This window comes from Phocoena phocoena, chromosome 3 (genome assembly GCF_963924675.1).
Source record: "Phocoena phocoena chromosome 3, mPhoPho1.1, whole genome shotgun sequence".
NCBI classification, from domain to species: domain Eukaryota; kingdom Metazoa; phylum Chordata; class Mammalia; order Artiodactyla; family Phocoenidae; genus Phocoena; species Phocoena phocoena.
In genome coordinates, this window is record NC_089221.1 from 96,025,726 (window position 1) to 96,045,228 (window position 19,503).

At 37.1% G+C, this 19,503-nt stretch overlaps 1 protein-coding gene across 1 annotated transcript in view; it reads left to right on the forward strand.

Annotated features, from left to right (window-relative positions):
* COMMD10 (COMM domain containing 10) overlaps positions 1-19,164 on the forward strand; it is a 159,159-nt gene extending 139,995 nt beyond the window's left edge. Inside the window, exons 6-7 of the mRNA XM_065874398.1 lie at positions 17,164-17,223; positions 17,946-19,164. Of these exons, the coding sequence (XP_065730470.1) occupies positions 17,164-17,223; positions 17,946-17,984 (99 nt within the window). The 3' untranslated portion in view covers positions 17,985-19,164. The remainder of the gene's footprint in view (positions 1-17,163; positions 17,224-17,945) is intronic.
* The last annotated feature ends 339 nt before the right edge of the window (positions 19,165-19,503 follow it).

Genomic DNA, 19,503 nt, shown 5'->3' on the forward strand with positions numbered 1-19,503 from the left:
TTTCCCTGCTCCGTATTTTCCATGTGGCTTTATTTTCCACTTGATTTGAAAAGCCAGAAAAGATTCTATTCAATTTAGTAAGCATTTATTAAATATTTGTTATGTTCAAGGCCCTGGGCTAGGTGGATGTGGAGCGTAAACAATAATGACTATGATGATGATGACAAGGATTGTAAACACTTGCAATGATTGATTACTTACTGAATACCAGGTCAGGCAGCTGGCCTAAATGCTTCTACACATAATACCTATTTAAACCTCCTGTCCCTGTCAGGTAGGTGCTATTATTATCCCCATGTTACAAATAAGGAAACTGAGTCATAGAACATTTCATAATTTGATCAAGACAGTGACTTGTGAAGATGGGTTTAAAACACAAGCAGTTTGGGGCTTCCCTGGTGGCGCAGTGGTTGAGAATCTGCCTGCCAATGCAGGGGACACGAGTTCGAGCCCCGGTCTGGGAAGATCCCACATGCCGCGGAGCAACTGGGCCCGTGAGCCACAACTACTGAGCCTGCGCGTCTGGAGCCTGTGCTCCGCAACAAGAGAGGCCGCGACAGTGAGAGGCCCGCGCACCGCGATGAAGAGTGTACCCCGCTCGCCGCAACTAGAGAACGCCCTCACACAGAAACGAAGACCCAACGCAGCCAAAAATAAATAAATAAATAAAAATTTAAAAAAAAAAAAAAAACACAAGCAGTTTCACACTCAAGATCCTACCATAAAGGAGCTTGCGTCCTACTAGAAAAGTGATGGTATATTCACAAGGAGAATGCAGTACAAGGTAGAGTATGTTAGCTGAAGTGTGGAAGATATTGGAGCTCAGAAGGAGACATGCATTTCTTTGGGGAGATGGGGGAAGGCCTCATGGAAGAGGTGCCTCAGCTGGGTTTCGCCACGTGTAAGTTAGAAGAGTACATTCCCATTGAAAGGGGAAGTGGGAATAAAGGCATTGTTTTGAGAAAATACAGACGTGTTCAAGGGTAAGTAATAAGCAAATTTGTATAGCATCCTTCTAGAGGTAGCAGGGAGAAGATAATTCAACTTGCACTGTAGAAGGATTAAAGTGGCAACCTGGGGAATTTAAACTTCTGCCAGTAATGAAGAATCTTTGGAGGATCTAAACTCTAGAAAAAGAAGTTCATGATCAGAATTGGATGGACTGAAGGGGGAAGAGAAGAACGGCCATGAGACTTTTTAAAACTTGGGCAGAGAGCATATTTATTAATTGCGTCAGATATTTAAAATATATTTTACTCTGTAACTAAATGAAAACTAGGATGGCCGAAGTTAATTTGAATACATGGAAAAGAAAGATCTTCGTGCTTACACAGACCCTTAAATATGCATAGGTTTTCATTTAAACTTGAAAACTCAATTTTCTGGTATTATTATAGATTCAAATCATAGATTATTTTAAAATGGAATTGTTATATTTTCTTTTTTAACTATAGGAGACTGTTTCAATGGAAAGGATTATCCAAAATGGAATCTGGACAAGGTTTAACATCTCTTTCTTATAAAGATGTTATAAAATATTTTATAGATTTTAATGTTTTACATCTAATCTTAGAAGATATCCTCTTAAGCTGAAGTAATAGGTCTGAGTTGATGCAACAGAAATAAATCTCTTGATACCTTCTAAAGAACTACTCCTATTATGCTTTCATTTAAATCTCTTTCCATAACCTGACAATATGTAAAGTACAACATTAAAGAGAGTTGCACTCAAAACGCAATTTCATCTTTAGTCGTGTGAATGGTTACATGTGAATACCTTACTTCATAGCACTGAAACAGTATTCTCTGAACATAGTATTTCTAGAGGAAAGATTTCCTATCATGGCTGCCAGGGGAAAGCTGATACACTTGGAGAAATTTTGGGCCACTCACCAAAGCTGTGATTTCCTAACCCAGTTTGTCAACCAAGTTATACTGAGGTCATTATGCAGGCTGTGATTTCTCCTTAATGATTTTCATATTTTACTTTATAGGTTATGTTGACCTTTGGATTTCAGGCAGTAAATAAAATTTAAAAATCTTAGTTTAAGTTAGAAAAACTTGAGTTATTCTGTACCATATTTTTGTCCAGTATCTTTTTTCAGGCATTTTCATGTTACTTTTTATGATTTTTGTATAATAAAGTGATATATTTTTAATTTTAGATTTGTCCCTTATCCTTTTCTAAAAACAACTCTAAATATACTGATTCTTTTTGGTTATTTTAGCCTCTTCCTAATGATCACCTCTCTCCCAACTTTCCATGCATGTGCTATGTACTGAGAATGATTTCTAACCATTATTTTGGTTCCTTAGATTGTAAGCCATCTTAGCTTACATACGTATAGGTTATTAAAGAAGATAATGGGCTCTCACGTCTTCTGATCTGTGCCTTGCCAGTCTTAGTTCTTTATCTTTTATTAGAGGAATAAGGGATAGACATGGGAGAAGTAGTGAATACTGTTTATCCCATTTCTGCATATTTAAATCCCATCTTCAAACACTAGGTCTAATTTTACCTCTATTACAAATTTGCAGTGAGAAATTAGTTGCCATTTTTTCCCTTTATTTTCAACTTTCTAATCTAAGGTTAATAATTGGAGGGCATTTCAAAAATCATTAATCTTGAGGTAGTTAAGAACTATATTTGTACATTTTTAAGTCTTTTGTTTCTCATTTCCTTCTTTGTATTTTTATTTCTAGTAAATCTTTATCCTTCTACTAAAGGGAAGGGGACAAGATGAGTGGTGGCAGACTTAACTGTAGTCTTTATTGACTCTTTTTTTTTTTTTTTTTGCGGTACGCGGGACCTCTCACCGTTGTGGCCTCTCCCGTTGCGGAGCACAGGCTCCGGACGCGCAGGCTCAGCGGCCATGGCTCACGGGCCCAGCCGCTCTGCGGCATGTGGGATCTTCCCGGACCGGGGCATGAACCCGTGTCCCCTGCATCGTCAGGCGGACCCTCAACCACTGCGCCACCAGGGAAGCCCCTATTTACTCTTTTTAAGGACAAAATGTTAACCTGAATTATATCTGGGTATTGGGTTACATGCCTGTCAGCTCTGTTAGTCTTTGTAAATTTTTAATATTTTAAATATTTCATAATTAAAAAGGAAAAGGTAGACTGGGAGAGGTTTATGGAAAGCTTTGACTTCTAGCCAAAAGAGGTAGAACTTCAATTGTTGGTAATGGGGGAGATACTATTTTTAGTAGAAAAGCAACTTGATGAAAGTGGCACTTTAAAAAACTGAATTTGGGGGCTTCCCTGGTGGCGCAGTGGTTGAGAGTCCGCCTGCCGATGCAGGGGACACGGGTTCGTGCCCCGGTCTGGGAAGATCCCACATGCCGCGGAGCGGCTGGGCCCGTGAGCCATGGCCGCTGAGCCTGCGCGTCCGGAGCCTGTCCTCCGCAACGGGAGAGGCCACAACAGTGAGAGGCCCGCGTAACGCATAAAAAAAAAAAAAAAAAAAAAAAAAAAAAAAAAAAAAAAAAAAAAAACTGAATTTGGCATCTGTATTTAGAAGAATCTAGAGAATAATGAGACTGAAGGAAAGAAATTTAAGCAAATTCAGCATTCTAATTTTTGAGGTCTTTGTGCTTAGGCCAGGGGGAATAGGAAGGAAAGGGCAAGGGATGCTGCTTTGTTTAATAGTTTTGGTAAGCATTCCCAAATGAAAGCGTAGGTGTATTACTAATGCTGCATAATGCATTTCGTGTGCTTGAGAGCCTATCTCAGATCTAGTTCCTGCTGCATAAATACAAGTGCTCTTCATGAACTAGGCTGACATTTCAAACCAAGACCGAGAGCATGACCAGTAATATGGTTCTTACTCCCAAGCCACCCACGTGGAAGATCATTTTTTAAGAAGGGCATCAGTTAGCTCTGTTACCAATAATACTGTTTTCCAATTAGTTTGGCCCATCTAGAAGTAGCCTTTGTCTATTTGGAAGAGGTCTGATTTGCCGACATAGTCATTGGCTGCTTCTACAGGTTTCCACAGACTTTTATTTTAAGCCAATATCTTCATAAATGGCTAAAAGAGAAACCTTTAAACCATTATTTCACCCCACTTAAAATAATATTGCTCCACACGAACACCCTGTATTTTTACAAAATCATTAACTTTTTCCAACTCCGTGACACAACTGAGTAGTTTTTTCACAACTATTTTGGGTAAATCCCACCAACCTTATCAATTTTTTATTTGTTAACTCAGATGTGACTTGAAAGTAAAAATTACTTGTAATCACTTTGGGGTTACACAGATTTAACCTGTTCTTAAGTTAAGTTGTATTCCAGTCATCTGTGGAACAATCTATGTCTTAATTCCCTGTTACCTTTATCTGATTTTAAAGCAGCCCTATGTGACCTATAATCAAAAAGTGATGTTTGGTAGATACTTCTACCATACTGTCATTTTTTCCCCATCCAGGTTAGGAAATGTATTTGAAACCCTTGTTTATTTTCTAGCACTGTAAAATGCTAGAAATTCTATAAAGCAAGTTCAAAATTATTATTGACTTTTTAATATGTTATTTAAACGTTTGTTTCATTAACTTGGCCTAGGTCACAAAACTCATTAATATTAATGACTAGGCTAGAGAGGCTTGTAGCCTCTCTAATCATCAACAGAAACAAAACGTTAAACCAAATTGTGTAGCTTTATTATGTTATGAGTCATTCTAGGCAAAGACCACGTACAACAAGCAAGAGCTGAACAGTCCAGTTTTAATGTTTCTGATTCAAACCTTTGGCTTTTTATTTCTCTTCGTAGAGGAACTAGAGTTTTAAAATTGACACCAAACAATTTTTTTATGGACTTCATATGGAAATATAATTCATTAAAATAAAACACTTGGAGCTAATCATTCAAAAAAGCATTTTTTATTAATAAACTTTAGAAAAAAGATAAAGCTTGGGGAGGGCTTCCCTGGTGGTGCAGTGGTTGAGAGTCTGCCTGCCGATGCAAGGGACACAGGTTCGTGCCCCGGTCCGGGAGGATCCCACATGCCGCGGAGCGGCTGGGCCCGTGAGCCATAGCCGCTGAGCCTGCGCGTCCGGAGCCTGTGCTCCGCAACGGGAGAGGCCACAACAGTGAGAGGCCCGTGTACCGCAAAAAAAAAAAAAAAAGATAAAGCTTGAGGCACAATTTACTTTTTTAAAAATACCAATTTTAAAATCACATTTTTCTTCTCTTAAAGAAGTTTGCATGATATAAGGTCTTACTATCGTTTGAAAATGTATATAAATGTGAGCTCCTAAGTGATGTATTCTATTTATTCCAAAGATCTAACAGCCTCTGCAGCTGTCTCTAGGCCTTTCCTGTAAAACAGCAGTGCATCAAATGATAGTGAAGAGGGCCTGAAATTTTAACCTTGACATGAGTATTTATGCTGTATTCAAGATAGCTGATTTTACTTACTTCCACTTACATATAAACAACAGGTTCTTTTAAACTGGTAGTAGTGAACATAATGTGGAATATGAATGCTTATTAGGTCATTTTTGTCAAGTAGAACTAATAATTTGAGATGTTTGTGTACAATAGGGGTTGGCAAACTTTTTTTCTGCAAAGAGCCAAATAGTAAATATTTTTTAAAAGCTTCCAGGCTGTGCAACTCCACTATTGTAACACAAAAGCAACCACAGACAATACATAAACAAAGGAGTGTGTCTGTGTTCCAGTAAACCTTTATTTATGAACACGGACAGCAAGCCAGGTTTAGCCTGTGGACTGTAGTTCACCAACCCCTGGTCTACATTCATTTGAATTCCTCACGTTCTATTCACCTTTTTAATCTACTGGTATTGGCTTCTCCCTACCAACCCACCAAAAATACTTCTGCCAATGTCAGTAGCATTCTCCTTGTCATCTAAAATAAAAACTTACCAGTCCTTTTCTCAGTTGGTTTTGGGGAGCCTTGACACTTGAATCACACCTTCCTTCTTAAAACTCTTTCTTTAGGGTCTGTGATAGCACTTGTATAGTTTTTATCCAACTTTGCTCAAGGCATTCCTCAGGTTTTGTTTTTGCAAAGCTCCACTTTTTTTTTATAGCCTATTCCTTAAATATTAGTGTGCATTAGGGATCCATTTAAATTTTATATTGTTTCCAGAATAGGCAAACCTATAGGCACAGAGAGTACATTGCTGGTTGGGACAAGGAGTTAGGAGGGTTGGTGGATGATAGCTAAAGGGCATACAGTTTCTTTTTGGGGTGATGAAAATGCTCTAAAATTAATTGTGGTGATGGTTGCACAATTCTGTGAATATACTCAAAACCATTGAATTATACACTAAATGGGTGAATTGTATGATCTTCCTCATAAGGCTGTTAAAAAGTGTAAGTAAGTTAAATTCTCCAATGTCATTATTTTTCCTAAATTAAAAATTAAACCTATGTTCCACCCTTTACTCAAGTACCATAGTACAGACTGAACTATCTCCCAGTGCTGTTCTCAATTCTTAGTAGCATGCCCCAGACACTACGTTTTAAATGTAAAATGAAAATCTTATTTATGAGCTCCAGATATATTCAGAATTATAGAAAAATATCAACTTGTTAGAACCATTTCTTTGTTAAAATATGCATTATTAGTTCATTTGATGATTCCAAGAGGAATTTGCAAATTATAATCAGGTAATGAGGTTAGCAGGGAACTAACGTGGATGGAAAAAAATGAGCTCAATCTTCATCTGTCACCATTACAAGTTAAAAATTTGTTATGGAACAACATGATTACAAGCTAACAATTTCTTCTAGATGGTTACTGCCTTAAATTAACCCATAATCAAATTAGTATTATAGCTGCCTGTCTTTAGGATTTGGGGTCCACATGTGTTGAGGGTGAAATAGGGAGTTTCCTATTATTATATTGCAGGTTAACAGTGGATTTTCAGATGGCGCTTCCATGATAAATTCAGTGCCCTCCAGAACACGGAGGAAATGTTGAACTTACCATTTTTATTTTTCAGAAACAGAGCTTCCAGTTAGCTGTTAAGAAGTGTAAATTGTAACGAAATTGTGAAATTAATACTCATTCAGGTGCACATATTCATTCTCTTTTCCTTGCAGACTGACCTGACAGCACAATATGGAAAAAAATTAAACCGACTTGTTTTTAATTGGTTTTTTCTTAACAGCAAATTACATTAGGTTGTTTAGTTTAGGATGCAAAGTACGTAGTAGCTCTTGAAAGTACACACACACCATCCAAATTTCTATGAATTTACTATGAGTACAGTAATGTGATTTTATGAACAAAGGAGAAACCCAAACTTGGACACTGAGCTCATAGTCTTTAAAACTACGCATTGAAAACATAGTATGATTTCAATTTGATATCCGTAGTTTACCCGGAATCCTTCAGCTAGGATACTAACACGTGTTTTGAGAAGTTAAATAATGCAGCTATTCCTAAATCTGTAATGATAATGCTTCAGTAATCAGATAAGTATTTATAATTAGAATAAAGTATAATTTTCAGAAAAAGATAGCATCACTTATAATATTTATACAGGAAAAAACTCCATTTTTTTGCTGTCAGTGCTCTTCTTAACATAATTTCTTACTGTATTTAAGGAGCTTCATGTAATCATATTCAAAACCTCTTATCTTGCTGATTATATTCAGCAACCATAGCTAAATGTTTCAATACCAAAGCTGAAAATCGTAATGACATATCAGCATACACATAATAAATTAGGGTTAATGAATACTATAGAAGGTGCATTTTGATTGGCTCCAAGTTTGCGGTCTGCTCGTGCGTAGCACACTGTTAATTTTTAAAAGGACAGAAAATATGGTGATGATATGACTGCCAAGCATATTGTTTTGTCTACACAAGAATAAAGTAATGTTTTAGCCAGAATGAAAAGAGCGTACACAGATAACGGAGTAAATGTTCTAACAGCTGAAGTATATATCCCAGATTAAACATTTAGTGACAATATTTCATACACACTTTTACACAATTTTTATATTGAATAAAGAGTTCTGGCCAAAAGTGGTTTATTGTTATGTTGACAGCCACAACTGCTATATTTTTAGCTAAGTATGTACAAAACCTCGAATCTTCAGCTTTCACCAGTTTGAGACAGGCACCTTCAAGTATGAGAAGCCATTTTTCAAGCTAACTAGAGACTCAGTACTTAGAGTTTAATTTTTGTCCTATTTAGCCTACATATTTACTGAGTAAGCAAGAGTTATAAGACCTGTAAAACTACTGTCAGCATTGGGGAAAATGCAGTAGAATACTTTGAAAACATTGTCATCAGACAAAATCCATTTATTCTGATACTTTCCATATATAATATTTTTTTCCCCAGTGGGGTGAGAGGGAACATATTTAAATTTAATTCTTAAAATTAAGCTCAATAACCATATATTGTTATTAAGTACTATGATCAAGTTCCATACTAGGCTATTAGACTACAGTAAAGAAAATAAAGGCTAGCCCCTCCCTTAAAGAGCCTACCATCAGTGGAACAAATGTAAGTAATTCCATACAGTATAATAGGGAAAGGCAAAGATAGAGGTATGCATAGGGTGCCGCAGTGTCAACTGAGCTGAGTATTAAAGGATCTAGCCAAATGAAATAGCTGGTATATGCGCATGTGTGTATGTCCATGCACACACGAGAGCAGTTGGGAGCATTACTGGGAGAAGACAGGGAACAGCGTGAACAAAGACCTGAAGTATGCAGAATGCTACTGGTACTGCTGGTGCATGCAGCACATTAGGAGGGTATTAGGAGATGAGGCCATAGGTGGAGTCATGGGCCAGGTTTTGGAAGTCTTGAGTGCCATGTTAATGAGCTAGAAATTTGCTTTTGCTGTTTATGTACTGCCTGTATTCTTAAACAGATAAACATTTTGTCAAACTACACTTTTCAAAGGTTGAAAAAAGACAAGTTACAATTGGTTGATTTGACCCTGGGGAAATGCCTTTTGTGGCTTGTATTTGTTGCGGTCATCTTTTTATAACGTCTATCAAACTTTGACATAAGCTCAGGGTTTTCAGTTTGCCCACTGCCCTCCTCAAACAGCAGGGCCAATGCCTGTGAGGTTTTGGAGCCTGCTAGGCTAGACAATGTTTTAATGAAGAGCTTTTGGAATCATAGGACTTGAGGGAGCAACAGAAATCAGCTCCATATTCAGGTGAAAGTAGTAATTTTCTTGCTCCGTTTCTCTGTATGATGTAGTATATTCATTGGGCTAACAGTTTTGTTTATATATTTGGAATTAGAATTTTAAACATGGCAATTGTATTGTGTTAACTTTTGTGAAATTTTCACAGTAGCTTTTTAAAAAAAAAATAATGTAACTGAGACAAAGAGTTGCTTATATGTTTTTCTGAAAATTTTTGAGAAATTTAAGACCTTCACCTGACATTTTACATCTCTTACTTGGCATCTCATCAGCCATATTTATCAAACTATTTACCATCAGCAAAGCTTTTATGTATTTCTGTGTATAATGAGTTAGAGAAGGGAAGCAATTGTGCAAATTCATGGGAAGAATTTTTTTTCTATGAATTAGCTTGATATGCAGGTGAAAGTGTTGTTTTATCTTGAGTTACCATAATAATGCAGTAGAAAGAACAATGACTAGTTCCACTGCTGTATACTTTATATGAGTTAGTTCATCTTAGTAAGATTAGTTTTCTCATCAGTTAAGTAAGACGGTTGAACTATGTTATTCCTAAAGCTCTTTCTTACTGGCATTTTGTGGTCATCTAACTCCCTCAGTTCCCCAATTTACTTTGCTTATAGAGGTGTGCCTTTCAACATCCTTGAGTCATAGAATTGCAAAGGACCTTGGGAGATTGTGTAGTCCAACCGCCTTGCAGAAAGATGGAAATTTGCTCTTTCCCTCTACCTAGAATGTTTTGCTTCCACCTTCTCAAGCTAGCATCCTCTGAATCGGAGCTGGTTGTAACCTCTTTTGTTGCTAGGATTAATTCCATTGATCTGACAATGGGCAGAGAATCCCTTCTTTCTCACTGTTCCATGTACATTCTTCTTGTAGTTGGAAGCTTAGCTGTAAAGGGCAACCTGCCTACCTAGAAAAGGATCTTTCTTTGGTCAAGAGTATATGGCTTATTCATCTCTGTATCAGTACCGTTTAGATGTTTATTGAATAACTGTATATTATTGGGTGGCAAAAATGGTTAATGTTCATGTACATGAGTAGAGTTTCACTATTCAATAATAGTGAAGATAGTCAACAAATAATAATAGAAATACTGGAATATTTTTACAGTGATCTGTAACTGTATATAGGTACAGTTGTAGATAATACAATTTTTAGATGTATTTATTTAATAAATGGTGCCTAATGATTTGTTTTATAAACCCATTCAGTAGAACTTGAAATATTATTTAAATCTTATATCTATCCATCATTTCTGTAAGTGAAAAGGAGAAAACTTCCTCTCTAAGTCCCTAGCAAATTATTTTTAGATTTAACCAGGACAAGAGATTAGTAGTTTTTCTTTTACTGGAATCCTCTACTCCTGATGTTCTAGATGAAAAGATAATTGTATGATTTCTAATTCTAATATCCTACTTAATTTTAAAAGCTAAGTAGGGCTTCCCCGGTGGCGCAGTGATTGAGAGTCCGCCTGCCGATGCAGGGGACACGGGTTCGTGCCCCGGTCCGGGAAGATCCCACATGCCGTGGAGCGGCTGGGCCCGTGAGCCACGGCCGCTGAGCTTGCGCGTCCGGAGCCTGTGCTCCGCAACGGGAGAGGCCACAACGGTGGGAGGCCCGTGTACCGCAAAAAAAAAAAAAAAAAAAAAGCTAAGCAATGTAAAGTCGGTTTACTTCTTATCTATTTATATCTGTGTTATTTAGAGGTTATTTCTGCTTAGATAATTTGTGATGAGGTCAATACATTTCTCTCTTGAAAAATGTATGTGTTCCTAATTTCTAACTAATGGGAAAGCAGACAATATTTTTACTGTCAGCTCTCATCAAGTTAGACCTCTCTGAAGACCTTACTAAATTCTATTTCCATGGGAATTTTGCTAATGGGTATGTGCAACATTATCCAGGTGCTCGCAGACAGGATTACAAATTAAAAATAAAAGAAATGGGTGAACAAATACATCTTTCTTCTCTTTTAAGAAATTGGCAGAATGATACTCTTTGCACTTTCATTTTCACTTGGCAGTGTTTTCAGATAGGGTGCAGGAAGTCTGCGTGGTATTAATGCGTGAGACCAGCTTAGACAACATAAGTAATGAATTTCCTAAATGGGTTCTTGGTTGCAATCTTATATGTATAAGGCAGAAGAAAGAGAGTAAATCTTCTAGTCTGTGTATATTTAGTTAACAATATTAGTGAGTTTAATGGGTCTTACTGGAAAATGGAACGTTGAAGGCAAGCCACACAGTTTTATTGCCTGTGTGCCAACTTACTAAATTATTTTGATTCATGTCATAAATGCCATATATTTCCACATACCATGCAGAAAACATTTGTGGTGATACTCATCATTTATGAAACACCTACCTACCCTAAATATTGGAGTTCCGAAGGGTTCTGTCTCAGGCTGCCCTCTCTTCTCATACTGCATTCTTCTCCTGGGCAGTCTCATTCAGTTTTAAATAGCAATATATCAGTAACTCCCAAATGTATAGCTCTTATCTAATTTCCTTTTCTGTCTTTCCAGACTTATTTCAGATATTTTCAGGGAAATATCACAGACATATCAAGCTAATTGTGTCTGAAACTGCACTTTTGATTCTCTTTCTTCGCATCTACTCCTCTAGTTTCCTATCTCAGTTGCATCCATCATTTTCTCTTGCCAGAAACTCAAGAGTCATTCTTGACTCCACCTATTCCTTCACCTCCTCCCCCAGCTCAAATCTTTCACTAAATGCTATCTCTTCTACCTCTTAAACCATTTTTCAAGTTTTTTTCACTTTTCTCTATCACTGTTGCCATCACATTAGATCAGGTCACTATCTTTTGCCTAGACGAATGCAATATAGCCTCCTAACTGGTTTCTCCACATCTAGTTTGTCCAGCTCTAATCCATTTACAAATAAAACCCAAAGTGACTCGTTAATATAAATACAATTACATCATTCTTAAAATTCTCCAGTGGCTTTCCGTTGCTCTTAAAGATCTTCTCTCTGTCCCAGAAGAGATGATGGGGCCTATTGTTAGTTTGCTGGGACTGCCGTAACTGTACCACAGACTGGATGGCTTAAATGACAGAAATTTATTTCCTCACAGTTCTGGAGGCTAGAAGTTTGAGATCAAGGTGTCATCAGGGTTGGTTTCTTCTAAGGCCTCGCTCCTTGGCTTGTAGATGGCCATCTTCCTCCAGTGTCTTCATACAATCGTTCCTTTGTGTGTGTCTGTGTCCTAATCTCTTCTTATAAGGACAGTAGTCATATTGGATTAGGGCCCACCCACATGGGTTTGTCTTTTTATTGTTGAATTATAGGAGTTCTTTATATATTCTGGGTGCTATACTTTTATTAGATAATGATTCACAAATATTTTCTTCTATCCTGTGGGGTTTTTTTACTCCTTTACTTCTTGTAAATCTTAACTCAAATGTTATCAGCTCAGTGAGACCCTTTTTGACCATCTAACCTTGAATCTCCACCTACCTACCCCCAAACACACATTCCCTCTCCCTGCTTTATTTTTCTTCCTACCATTTATCACCAACAAACATTTCTATATGTATGTTGTGAATTATGATGATGATTTTATTATTATTTTTATTATGTCTTTATTACACTTCTTGTTTATTGTTTGTTTTCTTCAACTAGAATATGGGGGATTTTGATTTCTATTGCTCATTGCTCTTTACGTAGCACCTAGAACAGGCCTGTAGGCCTTTAATAAAAGTTTATTGAGGGCTTCCCTGGTGGCGCAGTGGTTGAGAGTCCGCCTGCTGATGCAGGGGACACGGGTTCGTACCCCGGTCCGGGAAGATCCTGTGTGCCACGGAGCGGCTGGGCCCGTGAGCCATGGCCGCTGAGCCTGCGCATCCGGAGCCTGTGCTCCGCAACGGGAGAGGCCACAACAGTTAGAGGCCCACGTACTGCCAAAAAAAAAAAAAAAAAAAAAAAAAGTTTATTGAATAAAAAGGAATGAATTTAACACATAACAGTGCTGGGTTTTTTTAATTGGGGAAATATAGCACACATACAGAAAAAGAGCACAGTAATTTGTCAAAAAAAAAGGACACCCTTTTACCTACCACCAAGATCAAGAAATAAGTTATTGCCTAATTTATAATAACAATCAATAAGAAGAAGAAATCAGAAGCCACTCTTATGCCTCCTCCCAATTACTGCCTCCTTTCTGCAGTCACCCGGAGGTGATCAGTATTTTGGTATTTCTGGTAATATTTTTGTTGCTTTACTTTATACTTTTACCACCTAAGCATTTGTCTCTAAAACCTTTTCTGTTATTTTTTTAAATATTCATATGCATGAAGTTAATCATACATGTTCTTCTGTGCCCCCCGCCCCGACGTTCAACTTTATGTTGTTAGTCATGCATGATATTGTATTTGGCTGTAGTTTATTTTCATGTCTGTATAACATTCCATTGTATACTACATTGTATTCCATTGTATACTACAACTTACTTATATATTCTTCTGTTGAAAGAAATTTTGGTTACTTCCATTTTTAGCTCTTTGAATCATAATACTATCAATATTCTTGTACCTATGTCATGGTGCCCAAATGTGTACATTTCTATTGAGCTCAATATTAATACCTAGCAGTGAATTTCTGGGTCATAGGGTGTGTATATATTCAGCTTTAGTAAATAATGCCAGACAAGTTTCCAGGGTAGTTAGAAAATTTTCACCCCTTCCAGCATATATTTTCATATGTTTTTGTCTGTTTGGACATCCTTTTCTGGGAAGTGCCTGTTCAAGTCTCTTGGTTTTTTTTTTTTTTTTCAAATCAGATCAAGCCTGTCAGTCCAGGGTACTCATGGGCAATCTGGATGCACCCCTTTCAGCTGGGGGAACTGCCAGGAAACCTACCAAGAAAGGTAGAAAAGGGCTGTTCCTAATTATTCTCCCCAACCCCCACCCCTTGTGTTCCACCACCACCCAGGCTTCCAGATCATTCACATTGGCTAGAGTCCCTTTTAACAATCGAATCTGGCATCTGAGGGTCTCCTGATGGTGTCCTCCTTCTCCCCAGCCAAATGCTACCACCCACGTGGCTTTTTTATTATTATTGAGATATAATTGACATAAAATGGTATTAGTTTTAGGTGTACAACATAATGATTTGAACCTTTCCATACATTTTCTGAAGAGTAAACAATGAAGTTTAAAGAGTTGATTCTCATTTGATAAGCAGATTTGTCACTTTCTGGTTATATTCTCAAGGAAAGCTAAGAGTGTGCTTTCCTCCCAAAAATGCTGTAGTCCCAGGGGAGATTTTGATCAGGTCTACTCCTAATATTTATGGGACCTGAAGAAACAGTAAAAATGGAGGCCATCATCCATTCTAAATTTAAAGTCATAAATAAAGTTACCAAACTGTTAAATGAAATGTGAACTGTACTTTTTTCTTGATAAGGTACTTTTGTACAATGTCCTGGAAGGCCAGATTTGAATTTAAGATTCTTAGACTCTGTGGGGTTCCATGTCAGAACATGACAATGTGGGAAGTTGGCCCCTGGCCAGCACCCCCCTTTCCTTTTTTTTTTTTTGCGGTATGCGGGCCGTTCACTGTTGTGGCCTTTCCCGCTGCGGAGCACAGGCTCCGGACGCGCAGGCTCAGCAGCCATGGCTCACGGGCCCAGCCGCCCCGCGGCATGTGGGATCCTCCCGGACCGGGGCACAAACCCGCGTCCCCTGCATCGGCAGACGGACGCTCAACCACGGCGCCACCAGGGAAGCCCCCTGCCCTTTCCTTTTTATCCTACACATCTAAGCTCCATCCTTACTTCCCTAAACCTAAAAAACAACTGCCACTGGCCACCCCTTAGGTAAACATAGAGTCTCAAAATTTGGGATAATCTCTCTACACATAGACATGAAACACTTAAACCACTCCCATACTCTTCCATATTCTCATGGTCTTCTCTAAGTCATTGTGAGTTGAATGGGAAATGATCATGATAATAGCTACCCGTTATTATGTCAAGCATAAGAAATTTTATATCAGGTATCAGTTCTTTTCCTTTGTGGGGCTAAGTATTTCAGTAAAGTAAGACTAAATTTAGTTGACCTTTGAACAACACAGGTTTGAACTGCACAGATCAATTTATACTTGGATTTTTGTCAATAAATACTGTGGCCCTACTTCATCCACGGCTGTTTGAATCTACGGATTCGGAACCACAGATCTGGAGGGGCATTTATGGGACTTCATCCGGAAAATTTAGTATCCACAGCAGGTCCTGGAACCAGTCTCCCGCAGATACTGAGGGATTACTATTATGGATGGATGGATAGGTGTATGTGTGTGTGTGTCTGTGTGTGTGCCTGTGTGTGTAAAATAAACATATCCATATATATGCACACACTCATGCACACACACACATTATTTTAGCTATTGTTATTTTAAGAAGTATTTTTTTAAAGTTACCTTCCTTCCCTTTCCTCAGGGTAACATTTTAGAAAACACTACCCTGAAAGAAAGAAAGCAAAGCAAAGTACAGGAAACAAGAGCCTAGCTTGGCTGCTACCTCTAGGGGTACATCAAATGAGCTGTTCACATACTGATTCAGTCTTCAGTCTCTCCTAACTTTCGGCTGGGGAGGGGGTGGTAAAGAAATGAACTTGCTTTGCTTTTCCCTAGGGTAAACCTAGGTTTATCATTCCCCTTTAACTGCTGGAAGGAAATATAGCACTGCTAGATAATGCCAATTCAGCCTTTGGAGCTTTCAGGATATGTGCCAGTTAACCAACTGATTCTTCTAATATGATTTGAAAAATTCATTTTTTTTTTATCATTCGTAAAGGATAAGGCTTTAAAGTCGGTATGCTGCTTCATTCATTTTGAAACTTACATGGGTGTATAAGAGAAAACAAAGAAAGGAATTTGAGCCTATGTGCTTAGGCTTCATGGAAAGGGAGGTGCCATTTCTGAGCAGAGCCCCACTGACTCGCCTAAAATTAGGAGAAAACTTGTTTTGAAAATGTTGGCTTTGTGAATGGAAATGGAAATCATTAAAACAAAAAAAAGTGAGCATAGAAACTGAGAAATAGAATTAATACAGTGTTGGGAATGACCATAGGCAATTAAGTGCATGAATCAATGTCTGTTTGCAACAGTTTTCCACTTCTTCAATTCATGGTGCCTGTTGTATGTCACGTGAGCATGACAGTATGGTCAGAGCGGGTGATACATTCTTGGTATTCTCTCCCCATTAACTTTCACTTCCCAAAGGTACGTTGAGTAAAATAAACATGTTTGAACAATTTTCAGAAACAGTGTTTCCTCAGTTTACAAAATCAACTGAAAGCGGATTGGGGTGGGTTGGGTTAATGTCGCACTTCACTGCACTATCATGCATACGTACACAATATTACTTAGCATCTGTAGCATCCATAACGATTTCTCTGTTGCATTTGAGGTGAAAGGAATGAGCAGGTTTAAGTCCCAGCTTTGAAGCTGTTGTGTTGTTAACTTGTGCTGAGTCTGTACATTACAAAAGGTAACAATCTCAGCATGTTAAGATCATAACTGTTAGATTAATGTTTGGAGGCAGCAGCTGTGCTGATGTGAGGCATTAATGGCTGGATGAGTTCAATCAGATATGCTGCCTCCAGTGTCTTTGTGTAATGGTATTTACTAGATTTCAAATGGACTGCTGAGAAAGATGAAATATAATCTCATGTATTATCTCTGTCTTGAAAAAATACATAATGAAATTGTTCTCCTGTTGGAATATATTTTATTAACCTCTGTGGAGTCAACTTAAAGAACAGATGCCCTTATAGAGTTGAAACCTTTTGCTAAAGTGGAGTGTTATTAAATGTATTCTTGAGTTCTTGGAACAGTGGAGTTGAGTAGAGGAGGTGAGTTTGGTTTGTTTGTTTTTTTTAAACCACTCAGAATAATATGGCATATTCTGAGGCTAGCTGGAGAGGAAAAAAAAATGCAATGTAAATTGTACACAACTAAATTTTTTTCTTTCTTTCTTTTTTCTTTACAGAGCCTGAAGAAAGTTCTTGTGGAATTCAGTCACAAGGAATTGTTTGATTTCTATAACAAGGTCTGTATTTTTTAAATAATTTCTGGTAATGTAGGGTTTTTCACATTGTTTCCTCCACTTTATGAATTCTTATTTTTAAATGCCCATTACAGCGTTGAGTTCTTTAAACTTCCCTTATAAACATCTTATGTTTCACAGTAGGAAGCATTGCCAAGATGAAGAGAATCTGACAAACTAAATCAGGAAGAGAATGGATATGGTTTTAATTAAAGCAGTAGGTTTGTTGTTTTAATGTAAAGCATTAAATAATAAACTGTGTGGTACCTAGCCACACTGGCACTTTAGAGATAGGTAATGTTAAATATTTTAATTTCTGGGCCCAAGGGAAAAGGCAGATACCGGGCCTTTAAAGATTTATCTTTGAGGATATTTCGTGTTTCTTTGTAAATACTGATTTTGTAATCAAGGAAAATGCACTGCACCCTCTACCACCCTCCCCCCTTTAGAAATCTAAAATGCAAGAGCTGAGTGCATTTTAAACAGTAGTATTTAGAAATCCTCTTTTACAAATTTGAAAACAGATAGCAAGCTTGAATTCTAATAGCCACATAAAAAGAAAAATTTTCTAAGTGGTATATTTATTGCTTATGTGAGTACATTTAAAATACATAGTTACCAGTTACATTCTTTTCTTTCATTTGCATGTTTCTAAACAACACTTCATATGAATTTCTCTCTCTTCACCAACTTTCTCTTTTTTTTTTTTTTGTCTTTGTAAATAGCTAGAGACCATACAAGCACAGCTGGATTCCCTTACATGATGTTCTCAAAGACTGGTTTCTCTATCACACTCCTGCCACCTCATTGTTTTGCATTGAAGATAAACTGCCAGGTTGTGTTTTCTGAAGGATTCATTAGCTTTCTTCTTGTAAATTATATGGTTTATTGCTTCTTATACAATAACAGCCAAGGAAGATCATTGTTTTGAGTACTGGAGTTCTAATATACATTCTCCAGTTCTGTGAGCCAACAGCAAGCAATTGTTAAGAACATTTTTGTTTTAAGGGGAACAAAAGTGAATATCATATTGTTTTTACTGTCCTATTTTTGCTTTATTGCCTGACCTGTTTATTTTTTACATACTTGATGATACTTCTATGTATCAAGAAGGGTCCATGGATACAAAGTGTAATATGTACCTTAGAACACAGAACTTCTTTAATTACATTAATAAAAATAAGAAAGTAGCCACAGTCAATTAAATACATTATGGCATTTGTTTCCTTTAATATAATGAGTGTATTTTGCTTGGGAAATAATATAGGAAAGAAATTTTAAATAGAGCTAGTACTAGTACATCAGCCAACTCCAGTATGAGCATCTCTGTGCACTTTCATTTTTTTCTCTGAGTTTAATGATTTAATAACAGTTCAGGTTTTTGTGTGCTTTGTTTTGTACTGAAAATTAATAATGATTCATTTCAAGGTGTGGGAGACAGATTCAGATCATGAATAAAAATAGTTGTAATGAGTGCTAAAGGATTATCCTTAAAATTTTAAAACAGAATGTAAAACAAATTTTATGTTCTCTTTTTGTAAATATGTTAATTTCAGCCAAGAAGATTTTTATGTCTTAGAATTAGTTGAACTGAAGTGCACAGTATTTTATGCTATGGATCTATATAAATGGGAGTATGGTTGCCTACAGAAAATAATATCAGTTGAATTTTTATGAATGAAATGTCTGCACTATATTATTTCCAGCGAGAAAGACAGAGTGAGGGAGGAAAGGAAAGAAAGGGAGAGGGGAGGGGGGGAGCAAATGAGAGAGAGAGAACAGAGAGAGACAAAGAGAGATTCAAATATGACTTCACGTGAAAGAATTTGATTTCAGAAATATCCTATAGTTAAACAGAACCACTGGATTTAAATCACATTCTTTATATGAGGTATCTGAGTAATATGAATGTTAAATGTCTCCCAAATAAATGTTTAGTATGTGAAATTTATGCCCTTACTTATTTATATGTGTGCTTTTATGTTGTTGCTTAGAAGGATTAGGTGTTTGGATTACTTCAGAATGTAAGTATTATAGTGGCTGTCCATACTTGGTTGATTTGAAAAGTTTTTAAACTCAAACTTCCATTGATAGGATATCTAGAAGACGTGTTTATAGTATAATGGGATTTGTTTCCGTATGTAGCTTGTGGGATCTATCTTATATTTTTACGCTCTGTTCTGCTGGTCCCCAGAGGAAAGTACCTGACTACTGTAAACATTTTTGTAAATATTCTTTCAGACTTCTTATCTACAAATAAACATACATTTCAAGTTGAATTTG